The sequence below is a fragment of the Zootoca vivipara genome, chromosome 1 (genome assembly GCF_963506605.1).
Source record: "Zootoca vivipara chromosome 1, rZooViv1.1, whole genome shotgun sequence".
In the NCBI taxonomy this organism is placed as follows: Eukaryota; Metazoa; Chordata; class Lepidosauria; order Squamata; family Lacertidae; genus Zootoca; species Zootoca vivipara.
The window spans coordinates 99,378,942-99,401,644 of NC_083276.1; the positions used below are offsets into that span (position 1 = coordinate 99,378,942).

Below are 22,703 nucleotides of genomic sequence, written 5' to 3' on the forward strand. Positions count from 1 at the left end.
ATGGCTCTTTAATAGTGTCATGTTTTCATTAAAATTATATCCAACTATAAAGCTAGGAAGCATTAGGCAAAGATATGCATTATCAAAGCCTTTATAATCTATGAAAATTAAGTGCTCTTCGATGGTATGCTTGCTGCATGAAAACAAATATTTTTCAGCACATCACATTCTTTAAGAATAGTAGCATTATATATTTTAAAGGATCTTAACAAATGTAAATATTTCTTTCTAGTGCTAATGTTTTAAGACACTGCTGGTTTATATTTTGATATTGGCTAGAATTAGGAAGTCTAAATCTCAGAGTAAAAATAGTTATGGTACAAGGACAATTGCATTATAAGCAAGGCTGTCTAGACAGATAATATTGCTCACAACAGTCTAGACACAATAATTCTGATTAATTCTTGGAATCATTTTTAGTACTAATTGAGAAGAACTCATTGTGGGAGATAACACCAATTTACAAGCTGATTCTTAGAGATTCTGATTTGCTTGAGATAAATGTCAAGAAGTTTGTTGCTTCTTTAAACTATTTTCTTTGTTTTTCTTTCACTTGTCTATGTCGCCTCCCCGTCCCATATAAATGTATTTTATGGTTCTTGTTACATTGTCTTTGATATTATGTACAGAATTTTTTCACAAAGGGAACATGACAGAAATATTAATTCCCCCCCCCCCCTGCAATTTCCATCATCCAAATGAAAGAAATAAAAATAGTTGGGGTTACAAGGCTATTGCTTCTCACAGAATACTAGCAATGTCAATTATGTTCTATTGGATGTATAAAATGCTTGCAGCCACTACTCTCCTGTAACCATGTTTGAAATTTGCAGGCCTATTTTAAAAATGCTCTGGGAGGAAGCCTTTTCAGCTTTCTTTGGAACAGAAAGATCCAAGAACCGTCACATAGATGACTAAAGTGTAAATTGTGAAACATTATATTTTAGGAGCATTTGTTGTAATGTGTTTTTCCTCCCTAGAGTGTTGAATTTCTTCCAATAGGCTTAGCTCCCCCTACAGCTCAAAGGAAAGAAACTCTGTAACTTAGAATGTCTGCTTGGAGCAGACAGTTTGATCTAGGTCTACTCGTGTCTGGGTTCTCCTCCCCAGGCCTGTGTATTTTGTCCTTTTCCTTGACTTCTTTGTTGTGTGTGAGGTTAGCATCTCCATCTGGTCCTCTCCTGATTTTTTTAAATCTCTCAGTCAGCTTCTTAGCTGCGACTGCTACTTGTTTCTCTCCACACACCACCTGAGTCCTTTCCAAAGGTTCCTTGATTAAATTTCTGGCTAATGTTATTTCCATCTGCCTCTGAACCAGATTCTCTGCATCCCCCCCCCCCCCAGCGTTCTAAAAAATAAAATAAAATTCTATAGTTTTTCTCTCTGGTCCTTTCCCTTCCCCACCTCAATTGCCTCTCTGTTGCTCTGGTGAAGACAAGGTGAGCATCAAAACAATGGGAAAGGCATCTTGGAAAAGATCCACTAGCTCTCACAGCTCAATGTGAATATTGCTCATCAAGCTCAGCAGTAGCTGCTGTTGGAGCGCTAGTGGGTGGGTGCTAGCTAGGATTCAGGATCTGCACCTCCTAACAGTAGCGCGCGCGCACACACACACACACAGATGCTTTGATGGTGGACTGCCGTAATTCCAGCTGAGTAAACACACGGTTACAGTGTTAGCTCAATAGAGCTAGGAAGGATGTGGTCAATTCTCCTGCACGGCTTTTGTAAGCTGCAGCTTTTTGTAGACTTGGAGAAGGTTCAAAGTCCACAGGCCTTGAGAAGGAGCCTGGAACTCCTTCACATCTTCCATCGTGAGCAAGACATGACTCTCAGACAACAACGAGTAACGTATTTTGCCATCAAATTTAGACTCATCCACATCTGAGGATGAGTTTGTGGTGTTTCAGGAGTCCCCATGTCTAGTCTCAAGCAAGGCCCCTCAATTCTTTTGTTTAAGTTAGGGGATCTCAAAGCAGATAAAAAGCACCTTATTATTGAACCTTTCAGCTGAGATGCTTGGGCAGAGAACGGTTTTGGGGTCTCATCCCTCATTATTAAGTGGTCAGTAGAGTAGCCACCCTCCAGGTCCCCCAAGTAACATTCTAAGACTGAAACAGCACTCCTCTTCTGAAGAGGATGTGGAAGGCTCTTCAGAGCTAGAGACAAGCCCAAATAAAAAGATCAACACCTGCACATAGATAACTTTTGCCTGGCACATGACCGCCTGGATCTATTTCAGTTATCCTGAGTTGGAGAATGGGGAATGAAGTGATGGGTCTGAGATGGAGGAGGAGCATACTTGAATTAGACAGTTTTGGGAAACCCATTACTTACCACTATTATGTAAAACGTTGATGGTCTGGGACCTGAATGCCTTATCTCTTCAGCCCACAACATTTAGGGGCATGAGTTTTGCCAGACCTGATGCCTTCTGGAAAAGGCATTTTTTGTACATCCCCATTTCAGACACTAGTCAAAGCTGCATAGACCATGCCTTTGCAAAAGAACTGTAGCATATGCTGACTAGGTTTATATTCTAGATCAGCCTTTCCTGGATATTCATAATAAACTATGACTGACAGTATAGTCTGTGGAGCGGAGCTATTAACTATAGATTTCCAACATTATTCGGCATAAAAGCTTAAACGCCACTTATACAATGATTTCCTTTATTTCAAATACTGAAAATGGCTATGTTTTGCCATAATTTCGGAAAGCATAATAATGGTAATAATGTGCATTTGTACGCCTGCAGAACTGTATATGCAATCTTTAAAACTAAAAACAAGACAGAACACAGAAACACTGCAGAACAAAGCAATGGAAATGCAATGTCTGTCAGGGTATCTTAGTAGTACAATCATTTTATAGTACCATCAGCGTACAGCATGCTTTTTTCAGTCACTAAAACTAGTAATTCTTATGTCCTTCCATGCTCAAACATAAACAACGGGGAGGGGAATCTAGGAAAGCAAATACAGTTTAAATCTGGGTACCATGGGGAACATGAAACCTCCAAAATTAGCCTTACTATTTAGCATTTACTTGGGACTTTAAGATTAGTATTCATATTGTACATATTGATCTCGAGCAATCACATCCTTGTGTTTTTCTGCTTTTTGCTTCCTACGTCACCAGGATGGTCTCCAAATAAGGGAGTGAGACGAAAGTGAATTTGTCTATGTCAGAGTATTCCATTTTATAGCTGATTTAAATGCAGAACAATTTGCTGTATCCCATACAATCAAATAGAGTAGAATTTAACTGCTGTTGAAGTTGCAGATGTTATGCTGTGTCTGGAAGTTCTTTACTCGTCGTTTGAATCAAGGATGACACCCAGTGGCCATACAGGGTCATTCCAACATACAAACTTGTATTAAGATTTCATTTCCTTGCCTTTTAGCCTCCTCTTAAAGAAGTAATTAAATTCCTATCCACTTGATCTTCCTGATGCCATTTAAATGATTTGATCAATTGCTTTCATCCAGTGACCAATGGCTACCTTTTCCCCTGCCCATTATAGATTTGTTTATAACTTCTCATCTTTCATATTCTATTCACTTTATTGATATTTATAGGAAAGTATTTTTTCTGAAATTTATTAAATTACAATGTATGCTGTAAATTATAGCTTTCTTTAAACAAAATGCCAATGGGGTAAGCCACAGAAGAGGCCTTATTCTTGTCCGCTTGTCAAATAAGTTTAATATTTAATACGACTTAACAAGATGTATTAAGAGGCAATATTGGTCTCTAATGTCATTTATCTTGCTTTGGATCAGATATGCACTTTATATTTCTTCAAAAACACAGGGCATAAAACAACACCATTAGCTACGAACCTTTTTTTTGTTTTGTTAACATTTCTGGAACATTCAAGTATTCCCTGTCTTGCCTTGTATTTTTCAAGCCCCAGAAACCACAATTGCATCCTAGCAAATGGTGATTTTATTTTTGTTTATAATAATTTTTATTGATTTTACAACAAAAAGAAACAGCACAATATAAGAATAACAATAAACACAATAACAATAAACACAACAATATGAAAATAACAATAAACACAATAAAACAACATTAAAAAGACAAATACAAAAATCCGAATGCAAAATCCTTATTCTTTTAACATTGTATTGGGGGGGGGGGACTTCCTCGAGTTCCCTCTGTCTGCGGTTCAATACTCCTTTATCTTTAGCAATTTCCAATTCATTATTTAAAACTCCTTATGATTTCAAATCTCTCATACTTCAATTTACTTCACATAATTCCCAAACCCGCAGTTTATATAAACTTCTAAATCTAATCTCAATATACAATTTTACCATTTTTTTAAAAATAAATTTTGAAATCTTTCCAATCTTCTTCTGTCGCTTCTTCTCCCCGGTCGCGGATTCTCCCGGTCATCTCAGCCAGTTCCATATACTCCATCATTTTCATTTGCCAATCATCCACTGTTGGTAATTAATGGGTCTTCCAATTCTTGGCTAGCAATACTCTTGCCGCCGTTGTAGCATACATAAAAGCAAATGGTGATGTTATTAATATATCTTGTGAAAGCCGGACTGATGTAATGGCTAGTGTTTAGCTGAAATTGGAGTGACAAAGTTCAAATTTCTACTCAGTCCTGAAGCTTGCTGGGTAATCTTGGGCCAGCCATATTCCCTGATAGGGTTGTTATAGAAGTAAAAATGGGGTATGGGCTGGGAGGGAAAAATCATGTAGTCTGAGATCCTTGGTAAGATAAAAAAAAAAATCAGTAAATAAGTTAGGAACATTCTGGAGCTGCAAAGCATATTCGTATGGGAATTTCCATGCTTCCAGTTCAGCACATTATTGAAAAACACAGGGAACCCAATTTTCCTAGACTGGAAAATATTCCTAGAAGTAACAAGTATATTGTAAGATGGCTCTACCATTCTTACAGGCCACCATCAATTCTTTGGACATGGGGCTCCAGGGAGGAATATATGAACTATACTGTTTAATAATAATAATAATAATAATAATAATAATAATAATAAAAAATTTATTATTTATACCCCGCCCATCTGGCTGGGTTTCCCCAGCCACTCTGGGCGGTTTCCAACAGAAATATTAAAATATACTAATTTCTTAAAGATTAAAAGCTTCCCTAAACAGGGCTGCCTTCAGGTGTCCTCTAGAAGTCTGGTAGTTATTTTTCTTTTTGACATCTGGTGGGAGGGCATTCCACAGGGCGGGTGCCACTACCAAGAAGGCCCTCTGCCTGGTTCCCTGTAACTTGGCTTCTTGCAGTGAGGGAACCACCAGAAGGCCCTCGGCACTGGACCTCAGTGTCTGGGCAGAGCGATGGAGGTGGAGACGCGCCTTCAGGTATACAGGACCGAGGCCGTTTAGGGCTTTAAAGGTCAGCACCAACACTTTGAATTGTGCTCAGAAACGGACTGTGAGCCAATGCAGGTCTTTCAAGACCGGTGTTATGTGGTCTCGGCAGCTGCTCCCAGTCACTAGTCTAGCTGCCGCATTCTGGATTAATTGTAGTTTCTGGGTCACCTTCAAAGGTAGCCCCACATAGAGCGCATTGCAGTAGTCCAAGCGAGAGATAACTAGAGGTAGGGTCTCAGCCTGCATACCAGATGGAGCTGATAGACAGCTGCCCTGGATACAGAATTGACCTGTGCCTCCATGGACAGCTGTGAGTCCAAAATGACTCCCAGGCTGCACACCTGGTCCTTCAGGGGAACAGTTACCTCATTCAGGACCAGGGAGTCCCCCACACCCGCCCGCCCCCTGTCCCCCACAAACAGTACTTCTGTCTTGTCAGGATTCAACCTGAATCTGTTAGCCGCCATCCAACCTCCAACCGCCTCCAGACACTCACACAGGACCTTCACCGCCTTCACTGGTTCTGATTTGAAAGATAAGTAGAGCTGGGTATCATCCGCATACTGATGAACACCGAGCCCAAACCCCCTGATGATCTCTCCCAGCGGCTGCATATAGATGTTAAAAAGCATGGGGGGAGAGGACAGAACCCTGAGGCACCCCACAAGTGAGAGCCCAGGGGTCTGAACACTCACCCCCCACCACCACTTTCTGAATACGGCCCAGGAGGAAGGAGCGGAACCACTGTATGACAGTGCCCCAGCTCCCAACCCCTCTAGACGGTCCAGAAGGATGTTATGGTCGATGGTGTCAAAAGCCGCTGAGAGATCCAGCAGAACTAGGAAACAGCTCTCACCTTTGTCCCTAGCCCGCCGGAGATCATCAACCAGTGCGACCAAGGCAGTTTCAGTCCCATGATGAGGCCTGAATCCCGACTGGAAGGGATCCAAATGGTCCGCTTCTTCCAGGCATGCCTGGAGTTGTTCAGCAACCACTTGCTCAATCACCTTCCTATTGGGAAGACTCAGTTCTCTGAGTGCATTAGACCCAGTTCTCTGAGTAGCCATTAGATGTGCAATGGCAGCCATAAAAATGTTGAAACAGATTCTAGCTAGGAAACTGTTCCAGTGAGTACATAAGCATCAGTCTAGGATACCGTTCTAGCTTATTTGTATTTATTTTATTTGTACAGTTTGTATCTCTCTCCTCCTGCTTTTCTCAACCAAACAGACTACAAAAGGACTGCTGCTGCCCAGCAGAGAGTACTGTTTACATTCTTTTGAATTGCTTTTAAATTGTGTTTTTAATTTTTTTATAAAAAACAATTATTTTTTACAAAAATTAATTGTTTTTAAAGGTTTTTATGTGTTTTTTTGGGGGGGGTGTTATTTGGCTGTATCATATATATTTTGCTTATATATTTTGCGTTTTTATTTTGCAATTTTATCTTGTGAACTGCCCTAAGACCTGCAGTTATAGGGTGTTATATAAATTTAATTTAATAATAATAATAATAGTTATCATGGGTCAGCTCATGACAATTTAAAATATGGTAACAAATAAATACAAAAAATAAGCTATAATTTAAAAGAATAGTTACACGAGGGATTATGAAAAATTATGAAAAATAGTTACGCAAGGAATTATGAAAAAAGAATGAATTGTATTTGGTGAAAATAATTTATATAGGGGCTCAAAGTAGAGCTGTTGCCATATTTTACAGAAGACATTTTTCTGATAAAATTTCTGAGATTTTTCTCTGAAGGCTGCTTTGCCAAATTTCCCCCAAATACTCTTCTCCGCTTTTGTAATGCCCAGCAAGCCACATCTACTAAGTCGGTTGCTGCTGCTTCCACTTGTTGCAGCAGAAGCAGCCACAATACCTTTGGGGCTGGAAAAAAATGCTTTGCTACCACCACTGATAATAGTGAGTTACACCTCCAATAAATTGTTGGAGAATTTCTCTTTCTCCTCCACAGGGAGATTTAGTGAAATGGGTCCCTCGTTTTCTCTACTTACAAAAAAGGTGGATAATTTCTAGAGTCCATTTGTTCACAGCTCTAGTTCAAAGTTCAAATTGGATCCTGTCACTCCCATAATGATGTTATCAGAGACACAATGTTAGCCAGTTCCTTCCCCTTCTTCATTCCTACACCCAGTGCTTTTTTAAGGGAATACCCAAGGGTACATTGTACTGGCACCTCTTTTTTGTTATTAAAAAGTGTGACACTTACTGTAACAACTTCATGGTGAGTACTGGCACCTATTTTTCTATTTCAAAAGCACCTGTCGGGATGCTGTCAGCTGCTCCTGGCTGGTTGCCCAGGAAAGCATAAAGACAAGGAAAAGTTTCTTACCATCCTTTTTTGTTCAGTATTTACAGAGAGAGGCTATAGAACCCAGCCTCTTGGATAATGGCAGTGTCCTGAGTGAATCTCCACCACCCCGTCTCTCCCACTTCCTCATTCGTTACTTCTGCAAGTGTTGCTATCTGCCTTCTGTCTTTGAGCTCTTTGCTCTCCTACTTTCAAGGATCACCAGGTTCTGGGAGATGGAGGGTCTGGGATGCTTTCAAATCACTGTGTCAGTCAGCTGTCGCTCCGCTTCCTCCACCTCCTCCTCCTCTCCCATTATTTCCCAACTTTCCCCCTCATATGCCTCTGAGCTGTGACCTCCCGCAAACTACTGTTGTAAATCTATACTGTCTCCACCATTCCTCCTCTGCCCAGTCCTTGAATGCAACAATTGAAAGGGCCCAATCTCTGGCTACAAACAATTATTGCCATCCAGTTGGAGAAAGCTCAAAGGAACCTTTTATCAACCTTTGATCAACCTTATTTGAGATGGGGTGACTTGTATTATGAACTCCCGCATCACAAACATTTCTCCCATTCTTAAACCCAGCAGTTGTTTTCAGTGGCAATGTTAAGCCGTTCAACATATGAAGCATTAAAGAGTAGAACATGCTGTGTATATCCAGCATATTAATGCTTTTCTTTCATCCCAGCTAGGTCTGATTCAGACGGAAGCTCATGCCATTACTGCATTTCTTCCACCTGTTCACGGATTTCCTGTTTGAACAACTTCAGTCCTATGGGCACACATAATCTAATGATCAGGGTACATGCAGACACCCATGGCTGCAATGGCAGAAATTCTTGTTACACAAAATGTTTGCACTCTGCGTTTATGTATTGTGCACGGTGCTATAAACCAAAAAGATACATATAAGACCAAGGGTGGATGTTCAAGCCCCGTACTATCAAATGGAGGGAAATTGGCTACCATAGCACTAGGCAGAGTATGTCCCAACTCTCAGTAATGGCAACGGACTTCTGCATATATGAGATAAGGTGGGTTTTCTGGTCACAGACCACACAATAATTTGTACACAGGTAAACAGTGGGGCCTACTGAGTGCCCCAGTCAAATAAGTGCAGCTGTATTACATCACAGGAAGGGAACAACCCCTCCCAGCATATCAGAAATGGCACCTGTTGCTCCAATGGTGAGACTCTAAAAGTCAATTGTATAAAGTGATGTCAGTTCATAGTGGTTCACAGAATGGCTCAGTAAGTAATGGCTTTCTTTCCCTTTTTATAATCAAACAATAAGAAAGTGAAAAGCATTAAAAGCAGGATCCCTGCCAGAACCAAATGAATAATTAGCATCTATCTTCACTAAAGATATAGGTGAGGTACTCATATCTTAAATATCACTTTCAGATGACAAATTTAATGAATGCCCACACATCAGAAGGTTCGTGTAAGAGGTTTTAGAGTAAATAGATTAAGCAGCAATATGTCGCTAGGTATAGATTGGGTCTGGAAGGTCTCAATTTTAAAATCGCTGAACCACACATTTTGAAATGTAAATGTCTCTTAACACCAACTCCTCTTTTAGAGGATGAGATGATAGCTAAAGGAATACCATTATTAATATTATTTTAAATGCCTGGAAACTTCAGGCTGCTGAACATGATTTCAAATTAATAGGGAAAGGAGATTATATATATATATATATATATATATATATATATATATATATATATATATATATTATGCATAGTTTGAGAAAAGTGAAGAGGGGATATTTTATCCTTTCACATAGTGCTAGATCTGAAAAGACACTAAAGTAAGGACACATCAAGTGCCATGTGTTCTAAGCAAGTTGGATGAAGCAGAACTGAAGGATATAAAGGAGTAGTTAGGAAAGGTCAGAAGTGTATTAACTAGTAGAAAGAAGCACTCTAAAGCCATTGCTTATGGTAATTCAGGAAAGGCTTTATGGACTAAATGATTCTCAAAATAATCTTGAAGGATGGTGGAAATAGGTGCTTTGTAAAGAGAGAGAGAGAACAGAACCTTTATTCGTATAGAGTCAGGGGTAAGAGAAAGCAAAAAAAGAAAAGGTGACAAAAGGCTAGTAACTGGAAGAAGAACTCAGTTCCAGCACCTCTCATTTGGACATCATTACCATTATAAGAGAACAAGGGAGTTATTCATGGTGAGTTCCTGACTAGCACAAACAAATAACAATACCATTGCAAAAACTCAAAAAGTTTGACTTTGCAGAACTAAAACAGCAGAGTCCTACCACTAAAACATTTCTTTTTTCTGAGTTTTTGTTACCAGAGCCCACTTGATCTTAATTATGAATTTATCTGTAGCTGCTAGGCACAAGAGACTCCCCCTCTCTTCGTACACAAAACTAAAAGGCTATGAATTTAAATGGGTAATGGTAGGCCTATGTAGACGCCCACATCTATGTAAATAAGAACAGTGTGACTCCTTCACAGCAGTGATCACTGATAGGACACATTTTTGCTGTTCTGATTTAAGTCTTAGAGTCAATTATTGTTTTTTCTGTTATATTTTTATTTGTTTTTAGAAATTATGCCGGTCACAATCCAATTAGTTGACACTTACATTCTATAGGGTGAATTCAACAGAACTAAACTTGCAAGTTCTAGTTCAGCCCATTAACACTTTGAAGAAGAGCCGTCCTGGATTAGATTGAAGTCCTAGTTAGTCCAGCATTCAGGTTCCCATCATGTCAAAGTATATGACTCTGAGAAGCACAAAAGCAAGGCTTAGGGGCAATAGACCTCTGCTATTGCTGTAGCATCCCCCGCCCCCCTACCCAGCAACTCGTGTTCTTAGGCTCTTATACTATACTCATTATACTATAATGAGTAGTATGATGACTACAAACTTTTGTCTATGCATGACAGCAGGTAAATATGACTAGGTCATCATAGACTATGGCAGCTGAGAGCCAACATGTGCAAGGTATTTCCCTGTAGCAACCATGTGCTGATGTGAGAATGATCACTGTTCATGTCGTAAATGCATGTTGAACTGTGAGTTATGCGCATTGTGAAACAAAGTTGATCTTATTGCGATGTCTGCAGTGGGATTGTAAATAGTATTTAAATATAAGGACTAATAGCCAGAAATGCAAGGGCTATGGGAATTCACAAGTGTGAATTTTGGTGTTTGGATGGGAAGTAAAAAGACGAGCATCGTTATGTTTTGAGCATCTCCAAAATGTAGGCTGTTCAAAGCTAGGTATGGCTGACTTATGGCCATGAGATGCTACTGTTAATGTCTTTAGCATATGGTAGGTATCCATGGCAGGATATTTATGATCATTAATTTGCCTTAAGTGGGGGGGGGGACCCCGGCCAGATGGGCGTGGTATAAATAATAAATTATTATTATTATTATTATTATTCTGAAGCTGAAGCCAGGGTAGGGGTAGCATGTTTGTTGCTGCAGCTTCGTGGTTCAGGGAGCACAACAAAAGTCTTTTTTTCTGAGCAATTGAGTTTTGGGCTCGGAACAACTTTTCCTAAGCTGAAGGCTTTCAAAATGTACAATTCAAAAAGATGAAAGGGTTATAAATGTATGTAAAGCAGGCAAGAGAATAATAGATAAGCTTCAGCAGAGGATTAAAGCAAAACAGTACACCGCCTAGTATTAAAATGAAAGGATTTATTATGAAGTCTTAAACTTATCACAGGCTTACCAGCAGGTAGGGTCTTGAAATAAAACAGAGTTTTCTGCGATATTTGGGTGGGATGCTCTACCCAGAAGAAACATGCTTTAAAAGCATCTATCTTTTTTAATAAAAAAATGGTAGAAATAAACAGCTATTCAAAGTTTAGTGGGGGGGGGGGCTGTGGGTAGGGAGAGACATACCTTGTACATCAGGCTCCAGGTTTGAAGCAAAGCTTATAATACATTCAGATAGTGAATACATTCAACGAGGTGAATTGCTTTCATTCTTGTGCTTTATTCTTTCATTCTTCTGCTTCAGACCACAGTTCGTAAGTCTGTGGCTAACCTGCACTAGGGTTAGAGCAGGGGTCCCCAGACTTACCGGGCTTCGGGCCGGAGGGCAGGGGAGTGCGCGCCCGTGTGCATGCGCACACGGGCGGAAAAAATCGCCGAAAATCGCTTGTGCGCATGCGTATGGGCCTCCCCCGACCCGGAAGTGCATCGGAAATGACCTCTTCTGGGTCGGGAGAGGCCCATATGCATGCGCACAAAGGATTTTCGGCAATTTTTTGCCGATTTTGAAGATTGCCGCCGCGCGCCGTAAGAGCGGGCAGCGGGGGTCGTCGCGGGCTGGATTGGGAGGCCAATTGGGCCGCATCCGGCCCGGGGGCCGTAGTTTGGGAACCCCTGGGTTAGAGAAATAAACAACTGCATGGTCAAAAGCATTACAGGGCATCACTGTCACGTGCTCTGGAAAATGCCTTATTTGAAGTGGGATTTAAAACAGGAGAGATGTCATGACTTTTACAATGAAACCTCATCTGTGTACACAAAAACACACAAGCGCGCGCACACACACATTTATTCTGATAATAAATAAATGAATTTACCTGAGAGGCTTCTATTTTAAAAGTGTAACCAAGTCTGCTTTGATTAACATCCCTAAAAGTTGTTGTCATTGGAATGAGATGAAAGAATTTAGTGGTGGTATAGAGGGTGTCCTTGGAAAGATTTGCTTCTATTACTGATAGACTGTAATTGTTTCTTAAGAAGGGTCATGTGAAATCAGAGCAAGGGGATTCTAATGACGGTAATTTACAAAGCTAATAAAGGAAATGGTTTCTAACTATTTAGATGCTGGTGGTTTAGACGGCATTTGTATTGAGACTTTGCACAAAAGGAAAGAAAGTGAATTTCTCATCTGAGCAGCTACCCATTTCTAATATAATGTTGCAAGATAACATTAAGATGTTCATGGGCTATATCAAAATTTTACACCAACTTCTTAAAGTACCCTTGACTGTACTCAAAAATAAGCTATTTTTGCTGCCAAATGAAGAGGGGAGAGCATTTTAAGTGCCTCTAGCTCATTTGAAAACCAAAAGTTAAAACTTCCCCTGAGTAGAAGCAGTTTAGGAATAAAGGCTTTGGCTAATTAGGTTTAATGGGACATTGTCTTGGGAGACGTGATTGATTAGGCCAATCTAGACACAGAATAGGCCTGCAGGGTTTAATTCTTGGATTCTCCAAGTGAATGGCAAATATCCAAGGGCATATTTTTTTTCAAAAAAGAGGGAACATTAAGAAAGTGTGCGGCACCTACATGTCATGCACACATTCATGTAAAGTTTTGTGGATGAAAAGCAGCCTCAAGAGGCTGCAATTTTGAGTATGAGTTCCTTAAGCCTTTCCCATTCAAAAATACCCCAAGCTTATTTTCTGCTGTGGGATTCAACATGTGTTTCTACCCATTGAAGCTTCATTACCTGCACTTACAGCAGGTAATGCTGTACATGCTAAACATGTAGAATGTTGTGCACAGTTGATCCATATTATCTTTTTACCCTTCTCCCTTTCAGACACTTTCATAGAAGTCCTATCCAGATTTCTAGAAGTCCTTTCGCAGAACAGATAGAGTAGAGTACTATGCAGCACTACTTCCACATCTGCCTCTTTAGAAACTAGGCAAAGCTAAGATGAAACTAGGTGGGATGTGTACAGCGTAGGAGTTTGGACTTTTTCTGCGTGGGAGATTTGAAAAGTCTTGCATCCACGTGGAAATTATCACAATCTCTTGGGGGAGGCAGATGCATCATACAGAGAGGATTCACAATACAGCTTCACACACAAGCACCAGGGCGTTGAATGCTGACTGAAGAAGTTTCTATAGTCACATTATGAGCCATCATGGAGGTCATCTTTATATTGGAGGGAATTGCCTATTAGCATAAGCTAAGAAACCATAATGTGCTGGATATGTAAGCCTTTCGTCAGTTTCTGTTCTGTATATCCACCCAGCACTCAGCTCCTCTTCTCAATAAGTGCATCTTTGACTCAATAAGTCAAAGATGACACCTGCCTGTCTTGGGAATTTGGCAGAAAGAGGATGTCAAGGAAGCCCAAAACTGTCAAGAGAATTGAATAAGGATAATCTAAAGTTCTGCAAACATCTGGAGCTAGTAAGGAGTACAAATTTCAAAAAAGAAAAGAGCTATTTCATTCAGTTAATTTTACACAACACAGGAAGTGTAATCATTTACAAAGTTATACGTATAGCAAAAACAGCGCAACCTTCAATATTCAGCATGTGACTGATACAAAAACCAAGCTATAATAAGTATATTGGCTTGTATTATTGTACAATTCTGTATAATGTGGGACAATTAGCAAGCTTAATATATGCATGTTCCTTGTCACAAGGTGAACAGAAAAGATCACCTTGTAATAAGGAGAAATCATTATTGGGTGCTTTTCTATATTTGATTCTAGCTCTTTTAACATAATGAAAGAAGTGTGCATTTAAATTGTTCTCTTTGGCTATCCCTAAACCTTACTGGGGGGTGCTTATTATTGCATTATTAGCACTAGAAAGTATTTTTAATTGAATATAAATTTTCAACACTGCTTTATACTGATTTCTGAGATGTACAGTATATTCAGCTTAGAAGTCAATGCAAAATGCTACTTGCAATTCTTGACCCACTTAATATATTCTTTAATTTCTGTCTAATAAAGCAGATGTCTAGTAGAAATATATATTATTTTCTATCTTCAGAAATGTAGGGCCCTTTAGTGCCTAGTTACATACGGTAGTCTATGTGAATTAATTCATGGTGCTAAAGAAAAAGTGATTTATAAACTATCATAAGAGTCATGAGCAACTGACAACATTAAGGAAAAAGTTGCATCTCTGAAACAGCACCTGTGTTATCTTTAATCTTTTTGAGGCACTCTAGAAAAGTTTTATCACATTTTCACAGGCTTTTTAAAGCAGCAAGGCATTGTCTTATAATTTTTCACTATTATGGTATTGGTTTCCCCCCAATACTTTTAGAATAATTACTGTGTACTTCATTAATAATCTGTAGGAATAAATTGGCTCCCAGGTTGATTTTTAATTTCTGAAGGAAAGCAGGGAACTGATACTCTCAATAGCAGTTCCAAAGTATTTCTGGCTGTCTTCTCTCCAGCCCCCCTTTCTTCTCTGTAGATGTAGTTAAATAAAAGTGATATATGTACACTCTGCAGTAACAGTTGATCATAAGCTGATTTAACAGTTTTAATTCAACTTCATTAGCCTTAGAGGGGTTGGTTTGAGTAAGATATTTTCTTAGGATGTAATTTAGACTTCAATTCTTTTTGGAGCTTGCTCATACTTTTTCTCTGCCTGCTCTCTGTGAATGAAATTACCTTTCCTCATCACAAAAGCCTTAGAGGCTTCCAGAGGAGTTTTGTATGAATTCAACAAGCCCTGATTGGATTCCCAGTATAATGGCTATTTCTCTTTCACATACTCTGAGCACAGAAAACTTGTATCTTGTTATAAAAGTGAACTCAATCTCCCTTTGTTTTGACCTAGAGGGGTAATATGGAGGGACATGCTCAGAGATTGGTGTATTCCCAGTTGAACTGAATCTAAAAGACTTAACAAGGAAAAAATATATATCTTTAAAGAGGACATCTGCACCCTCTGTTTTCAAATCCCTATCAGCAGTAAATCACCTTGCACTTGGTTGACCAAACAGCCAATGCGTTTTTCATGCACAGAGTGCATTTGCTACAACCGTTAAATTAAACTCTCTACTGAATGTGAAAATAAAAGCTGCAATCAGAAAGGACATCCAGTTACTTCTTGGGTAAAACAATTATTCCAAATTGTGGCATTTTACATGCCACAACCAAGTCAAGATAGTTATGCCAGTCACCAGATATCTTTATTTTTTATTTTAGTTTATTTTTTAAAAAACACATTTATTTTTCTCTCATTATTTTTTGTTCCTGGGCTGCACAAAAGACTAAATAGGAAAAAATTGTTTTGCATCCAATGAAAATGTCTCATTATTTGACTATTGTTAACCCTTGGGTTTTTTTTAAATACCTTTTCATAGAACTATAGGATAGCTACAGCATTCTAAGAGAGAAATCTGCTAATAATGAACTGCCATGATGTCTGTAGATAGAACAGTTGATAATTTAAAATGCAAGAAAAGTTTTAACACAGTGGATACAAAAACCCTCAACCTATAGCAGTATGAAATGAATCTTGACCACCACCCCTCTGCAGATCTTCCTTATAAACACAAGTGATATATCAGTGAGATATATCATTTTCGGTTTTAAACTATGTATTTTACAAATCTCATGTGTCTTCGTCCTTAGAAAGCCATGTGATGTAGGTTAAAACTCTGGAAGAGTGGCAAAATGTGTGTTGGAAAGGGGAGGAAAAATAAGATAAGCCTTTTTCCAGCTGCAACCGTGCTTCAGCATAGCTCAGCTCCTCTTCCTTTGTCCCGCTATTTCGTCCATTTCCCCCATGATTTCTAGGCATGGATCCAAGAGGTTTTTCCCGCTTTCCCGTGGGGTAACCCACAGTTTATTGCTGAATCAGAACAAACGTCAATCCGTAGAAGACTCGACTGACGTTTGTTCTGATTCAGCAGTAAACACTGGTAAGACAAAAGAAGAACCTCCCAGACCCCCTGTCTAGACACCATGGGACAAATGGAAGTGTGTAGGAGTCCAGAGTGTGACATGACCATCTATGCCCATTTCTGCTCTGCAGAAATGTAAGCTTTGCAGGCATTGACTGCACTTTTCTAAGTGGTGATCATAAATTCTGAGGGTGCCTCTTTCGAAGCTGAGCATGAAAAAGACAAGTGTGATGGAGCAGAGTAAGCTCATGTTGAGAATGTTTATGAAGTACAGCGCTATAGAAAAGTTGCCCTTTTATGGGGTGTCTCACCTTCTGCCATTCATTTGCTTCTCTGTCTTGTTGATGGTGTGGGGGGAATGCACAGACAGGAAGGTTTGCCCTGAAACTCAAGCCACATAAATACAAGCCCAATTTTGTTCATTCTTTTTTAAAAATAATAATCTGTAGTCAGTGTGGATGGGATCCTCCCCTCCCTAGAACACAAATGAACCTTGTGATCCTCCGGGTTATAAATTATAAATGAGTAGCATGCTCATCTGTTATTCAGAAGCAAAGGTCAAAGGATCCCCCCCCCACCCTTACGTTCTTTAAACTGGATCTCCTTTGATGTCTACACCGCATATACATAGCAATCATTATATCCCACACTCTTGCATCATTAATGTAACTACAAACGAAACAAGTCAAGTTTTGAATGCCCAGTGCTTCACTATAAGCACACAGATGTGAAAGGAAATCTGAGCTAGATAAAAACACACAAAACTTTTACTGATGGGATTGCTCCCTAGCGTAACCGTGCTTGAAAGCAATGGGGGCAAATTATGATCCTTTCGGGCATAATTCTTGCTCTCCAGAAATTTTCTGTCTTGCTGCCTCTTGACTGGCAAAACGGGAGCTGCTTGTGTAGGTTAAAAACCAGGCCGCTGAAATATGCTTTTTAATTTCTAATCATATGACATTACCACCTTGAAATTGGGCAACAACTGTATCCTCCATCTATTATTACCTGCTGCAGCTGTGCACTGTTATTACTCCAGTTTAGTTTTGTTTCTTTATTTAATTTGGCTGCTGTCCATCCAACAGGTTCCCAGGGCTGCTTACAAAAAGTTACAATAAAACCAAACCAAACAAAAATGGAAACCAGCAAAAATTAACACACACTATTAACACACACACACACACACACACACACACACACACACACACACACTATACAGCATTCAAATAATGTACAGTAGATTTTAAAGCCTCTTAGTGTGTTGCAAGAGTGTATAGGGCACCGTATGTATGCACATAGGGGTCCATGGCCATTGGAATCCCAGTCAATCAGAAGTCTTGCCCTTGAGGAAGGAATCCAACACAGCCTCTTCACACTGATACCAGTCAGGAAAGTGGTCACTGCATGTGTTGGCTTCTAAAGCACAGGGGCAAATGTAAAAAGTAAATGACCCCTGAACAGTCAAGTCCAGTCAAAGGCGACTATGGGCACAGAACCAGCCCATGTCTTTACTACCCCCAGGTATCAATTGCCTTTTGGGTAGCATCACATCAAGACACAAAGCCTGGGGGACCACCAAGTATAACTTGTTGCAAAATGGTTATTCAAACTGTAAAATGAAGAAGCCATTTATGTTAAGCATGTTTTTGGTGTCCAGAGACTTGAGTATATTCTTAAAAGTTAATGGATTATAAATACTCATTTTGCATTCCAAATATTTGCTCCTCAATAAATTTTACTTTAGCATCAGTTTCACTATATATATATTTTTTAAAAAAATATGTATTTGTAAAGCCATTATAGTCAGGTCTTAAGCCCTTAGCTATTTCAAATAATCACAGGCTAATATTTTGCAGAAAATTGTCAGCCCTAATTTTATGTTTGCCCTCACCCTTTCCAGAATCAATAATCCTTTAGAGTTTCAATTTGCAGCCCCTTCCCAGGTCATGAGGTAGAATGCCCCCAAATGTACAACTAAGAACAACTGAAAATTAAGTGCAACTATAACCTGAGCTATGTCTATGGGATTCTAAAGAAACAGTTCATGTGATAAGGTAGAGGATGGGTAGGGGCAGGGAACGCAAAGAACAAGAAGCTCGCCACTGAAACCTAACATCTCCATCTTGGAGATTTAATTGCTCTTTATTTTATTTTTATTGTATCCACTATCCTCAAAAATGCTTATGGACTACTTTTGAGTGGTTATCACAAGGGTTACAGAATGCATTCACATGTTGCCTTCTTAATGAGAAAATGTGTGGAAGAAACCAACTGTTATATTGCCTTTCTGGGGAAAGCTTTCTTGCTCATGGAAGAAGGCAGGAGGTGTAGGCAGCAGTCTCAGCACTCAGTTGTCCCCCTGCAAATGACCTCTGCCCAATACCACCTGTCCTGTCTTGCTTTCATCTCTTGACATTCCAAAGAAATGGTAGCTGATAGCACTAAGGATAATGCATAGTTTCAGATAACTGAAAAATCTCGTACGCAAGGCAATGACTAAAATAGCCTTCAGAAATAATTGGTGAGTTAAAATAGATTTTTCAGTTATCTGAAATCTTTATGTTGCTTCGCCATCTTTTTTGTTGACATTTTGCTATTGAACACTTTATGACTTGATAACCAGAATCTGCATTAGCAGAGTAAAAGGCTAGCTTTGTTGGTGTATTTGATGAACACCCAGGTTTTATTACTTGCCCATATTTCTTCCTGTCCCGTCCCATCTGCATTTTGCACTTCCTCATTTCCAACCTCTCAATCTATTGTGATCTCTTTCTGTTTTCCCTTTCCTTGTGTTTTTGTTGCGAAAGATGAGAAATGTCATTTTTCTTTCACAGTGTATGCTGAATGGTCATTTTGCTGATTGTACAGCAGAGAGATTTGAAGCCCATTTGAAGACTACTAATCAGTCTTTGGAATTTTATGAAAAGATTGCTTAGAGACCCGAAAAGGCCTTCATTAACAGCATTTTGTCCCATTTCCCCTCTCAGGAGAGCTACTACCACAGGGAAAAATTAGGGTTGTGTAGTGACCTCTACATGGTCAGCACCCAAGATTTGAATCTTATTTGTCATATGGTTAGGCTAATGTTCTCCATGTAGACATTCTGAGAGAGTGTTTATTTGCTCTGGTGTTTTTGACCTTAGCTTAGAGCATCATTCTGTGAAGCATCATGATCATTGAGTTAGTTTTAGTTTTAGGTTTTTTTCCTGTACGAGCCCTATTAAAATGATGCAAGACCTGCAAAATTGAATTAGTTGGAATGTTGCAATAACATGAATATGTACTAACATTGTGTTTTATGGTAAAATATAAAATGTAGCTTGAAACTGTAAAAACAATTGCTGATGTCTCCTTATGTGATTCAAAGCATCATGAACAAAATCTCTCAGGCATTAATTTTACGATGCTTTATATATTTATTTTGACAATTCCTTGTTGTGTCATAACCAAAAGCTATTATTTTGTTAGTGGTTTCAATAGAAATTTGAATGGCCATAATAATACTAAGCAGTAGTGTGATGTTTCTCAACTTTGTTGTCTATAATGACATTCCATTATAGATTAGAGAGGATTGTAAAGAATCTATTATCCCCCAAAATTAATATTCAAAAGTTTTATAAAAATCAGCATGTTATGTGGTACAGTTTATTCTAATAGTCACTGGCACACAGTGTGACTAACCACTGAATCAGGAGTTGCTTAGAATATATTCTCAGGATGGAATACGGTGTCTGTCATTGCAGGACAACAACATGACTGGCTCTTGTGTTGCACTGATATCATTAATTGATTCATGTTACTTCACTGCACCTTCTGAGGGCCCTCTTACCTGTAGAAAAGGCCAGAAATTGCTCCCAAACCTGTGTGGTCAGGAGAGCTCTCTCCTGGTTGTACATAAAGCATTTGAGACAAACAAGCTACAGCCTTGAAATCCTCCAGTTGGGTTGGAAAGTCCACCCCCTGCAGAGGTTCCTTGGACCAAGAGGGTTCACTATGGGAGGGGGCATTCCCCTCAACCATCTTTGTAGATGCTGCCTCATCATTTGCAGGCCTCACCCTATCCTTTGGCTGCCTCGGACAGCTTTGCACAGCCAGCAGAATTCTGGACAGAAAGTTGCCATTTATGGCTGTTGATTAGTTGATTAGTGGGCCTCCATGATTTCTGGTTGCAAATGGTTCCTGTTGCGGGATAAGGTCCTAGTGGAAACTTTCCCTGACCTCACAGAGCTGTCATTTCAGGAGTTTGGGTGGTGTGTCTGTGGAGGGGGGGGGCAACAGATGGGCTAGCATTAGTCAGGAATGCTCCTCCAGCTTGGATTTTATTCTGAACAGGGGAAAAAAATAGGAATTTGCAATGCTTGTATCTTCATTGAGCTGAGCTTTGCAAGGGCCTGAAGCTCTCATCCAGGCCAGACTAGAACTAGAATCAGCATCTGTACATTTCTGTGTCTGTTGGCACTGGGCATATTGTTCATTCAACGATACTTTTATTGTGTCACCAACTGTGCCATTACCCCTTTACCTTCTTTTTAGGCTGGTAGGATGGTGGGGTCATGAGTTCAAAACCCGGTTTCTCATGGAAAACAGTATGTATATTTCTTATTCAGTTTTATGTAAGGATTTATTTTATGGTTTATATAGATTGTATAATCGGATTCTTTCTCCCCAACCCTAAGAAGAAGAATAAGCAATGACCAAGAAGGCCACCTTCCTACTTCTCATTTAACAGGCCTTTGCAGAGCGAAGTTTTATGTCATTTATTGAGTTGCTGTACTTTACAGCCTGGTGACTCAATATTAGAATGTTTTTAAGATGCTGTATCATTTTGCTATGTTGTGAGTTACTGAGTTGAAAGGCTTTTGTAATAGTCCTTGTCCCACAAATCCCTGGGCCAGAAATAGAGAAGGCCAAGAATATGTCAGATTATATATATAATATATTCCAACGACTTAACATGTACTAGAGCATAAACTTCTGCCTGTTTCATGGCAACAGGGATGGCAAAGAAAGCTTATTTTGCTACTTCTATCGCACGCTCAAGTAGCCGTCCAGCATAGTTTTCCTGAGTGGTGAGAGGTTTGTTAACATCTCTCCTGATAAATGGGATGTTGGCGCCCCCTGAAGATTGCTGTGACATGTTTGCTAAGCACTTGAATTATAAAAGCATTAGTCTTCACAAGAACTTGAATGTTCTAGTGGTGGCGGGTACAAATGAAGTGTCCAACACACCACCTGGTCACATTTTATGGGATTAGTTTCATTTTTTGAGGCCTGAAAATGTGAACAAGGTGGTTGCAGCTGTCGGCCTTCTTGACTTGCTCACCTTGCCTAATAAAGGCGAGCTGGGTGTGATCAGGTGTGAAGGAAAAGGGTACAGTGGTGCCTTGCTAGACGAATTTAATTCGTTCCACGGGTCTTTTCTTATAACGAAAAAATTCGTCTAGAGAATCCCATAGGAATGCATTGAATTTTTTTTTTGAATTTTTTTTTGCCCATAGTAACGCATTAATTGAATTTCAATGCATTCCTATGGGAAACCGTGATTCGCTAGACGAAAACGAATTCGTCTAGCGAGGCAACCTCCGCTAGAAAAAACCTTTCATTAAGCGAAAATTTTGTTAAGCAGGGCATTCGTTAAGCGAGGCACCACTGTATATTGCCCTGAAGAAGAAGATGGTATTGCATCTACTCATTAAAAACTTACGTTGGACTCAAAGGTTTTTGACAGAATGAACTATGGAGTTTTATTAAGCTGTCTCTGTGGGAAAGAGTTGAGAGGCTGTGTTTTGCAACAGTTCTGCCCCTACTTATGGCAGGATCCAGAGAGCATAAGATGATTATACCATGAATCCCTGGAGTTCTGCCATAGGGAACCATTTCATTGCCAAAGCTACCTAGTTTAACTTCCAATATGAAGCTGTTGGGAGCAGTTATATAGAGATTTGGAGCCTGGTGTCATCGATATGTGAAGCTGATAACGCTTAGCTATATTTCTCTAATTTTTTTGGGGGGGAGGGGGCATGCAGGTCCAAGCCGATGCTGTATGCATTGTATGTATGTCTGTATGCATTGGTACACTGGATGAGGGCTAACAAAACCAAAAGTACTTTCTGACAAGATGGAAGCCCTGTGGGTGATTGGTTCTTGGTTCTGGGAACAAACAAAAGCTAGGGATCTAATAGAATGTGTTCATCTTGCAGAATTGCAGCTGAGCCCTGGCATCAATGGATTTCGACTATCAAACCCTTCGATTTTATTGGTGTGTGCCCTCCATGCTAGTTTAGAGGTGAGCAGTTACATTTTCATGACAGATCAAGTACAAACAAATGAAGCAATTTGTTGTAGTATTAACCTATATTATGTTCCATACAGCAGTTAAACAAAAAGTGGGGTTGAAGACTAAT

At 39.5% G+C, this 22,703-nt stretch overlaps 1 protein-coding gene across 5 annotated transcripts in view; it reads left to right on the forward strand.

Annotated features, from left to right (window-relative positions):
• KYNU (kynureninase) overlaps positions 1-22,703 on the forward strand; it is a 93,607-nt gene that overhangs the window by 63,010 nt on the left and 7,894 nt on the right. For all 5 annotated transcript variants that reach the window (XM_035130853.2, XM_035130834.2, XM_060279553.1 and 2 more), the window contains 2 exons: positions 20,833-20,885; positions 22,500-22,585. In XM_035130853.2, coding sequence (XP_034986744.1) covers positions 20,833-20,885; positions 22,500-22,585 — 139 coding nt within the window. The remainder of the gene's footprint in view (positions 1-20,832; positions 20,886-22,499; positions 22,586-22,703) is intronic.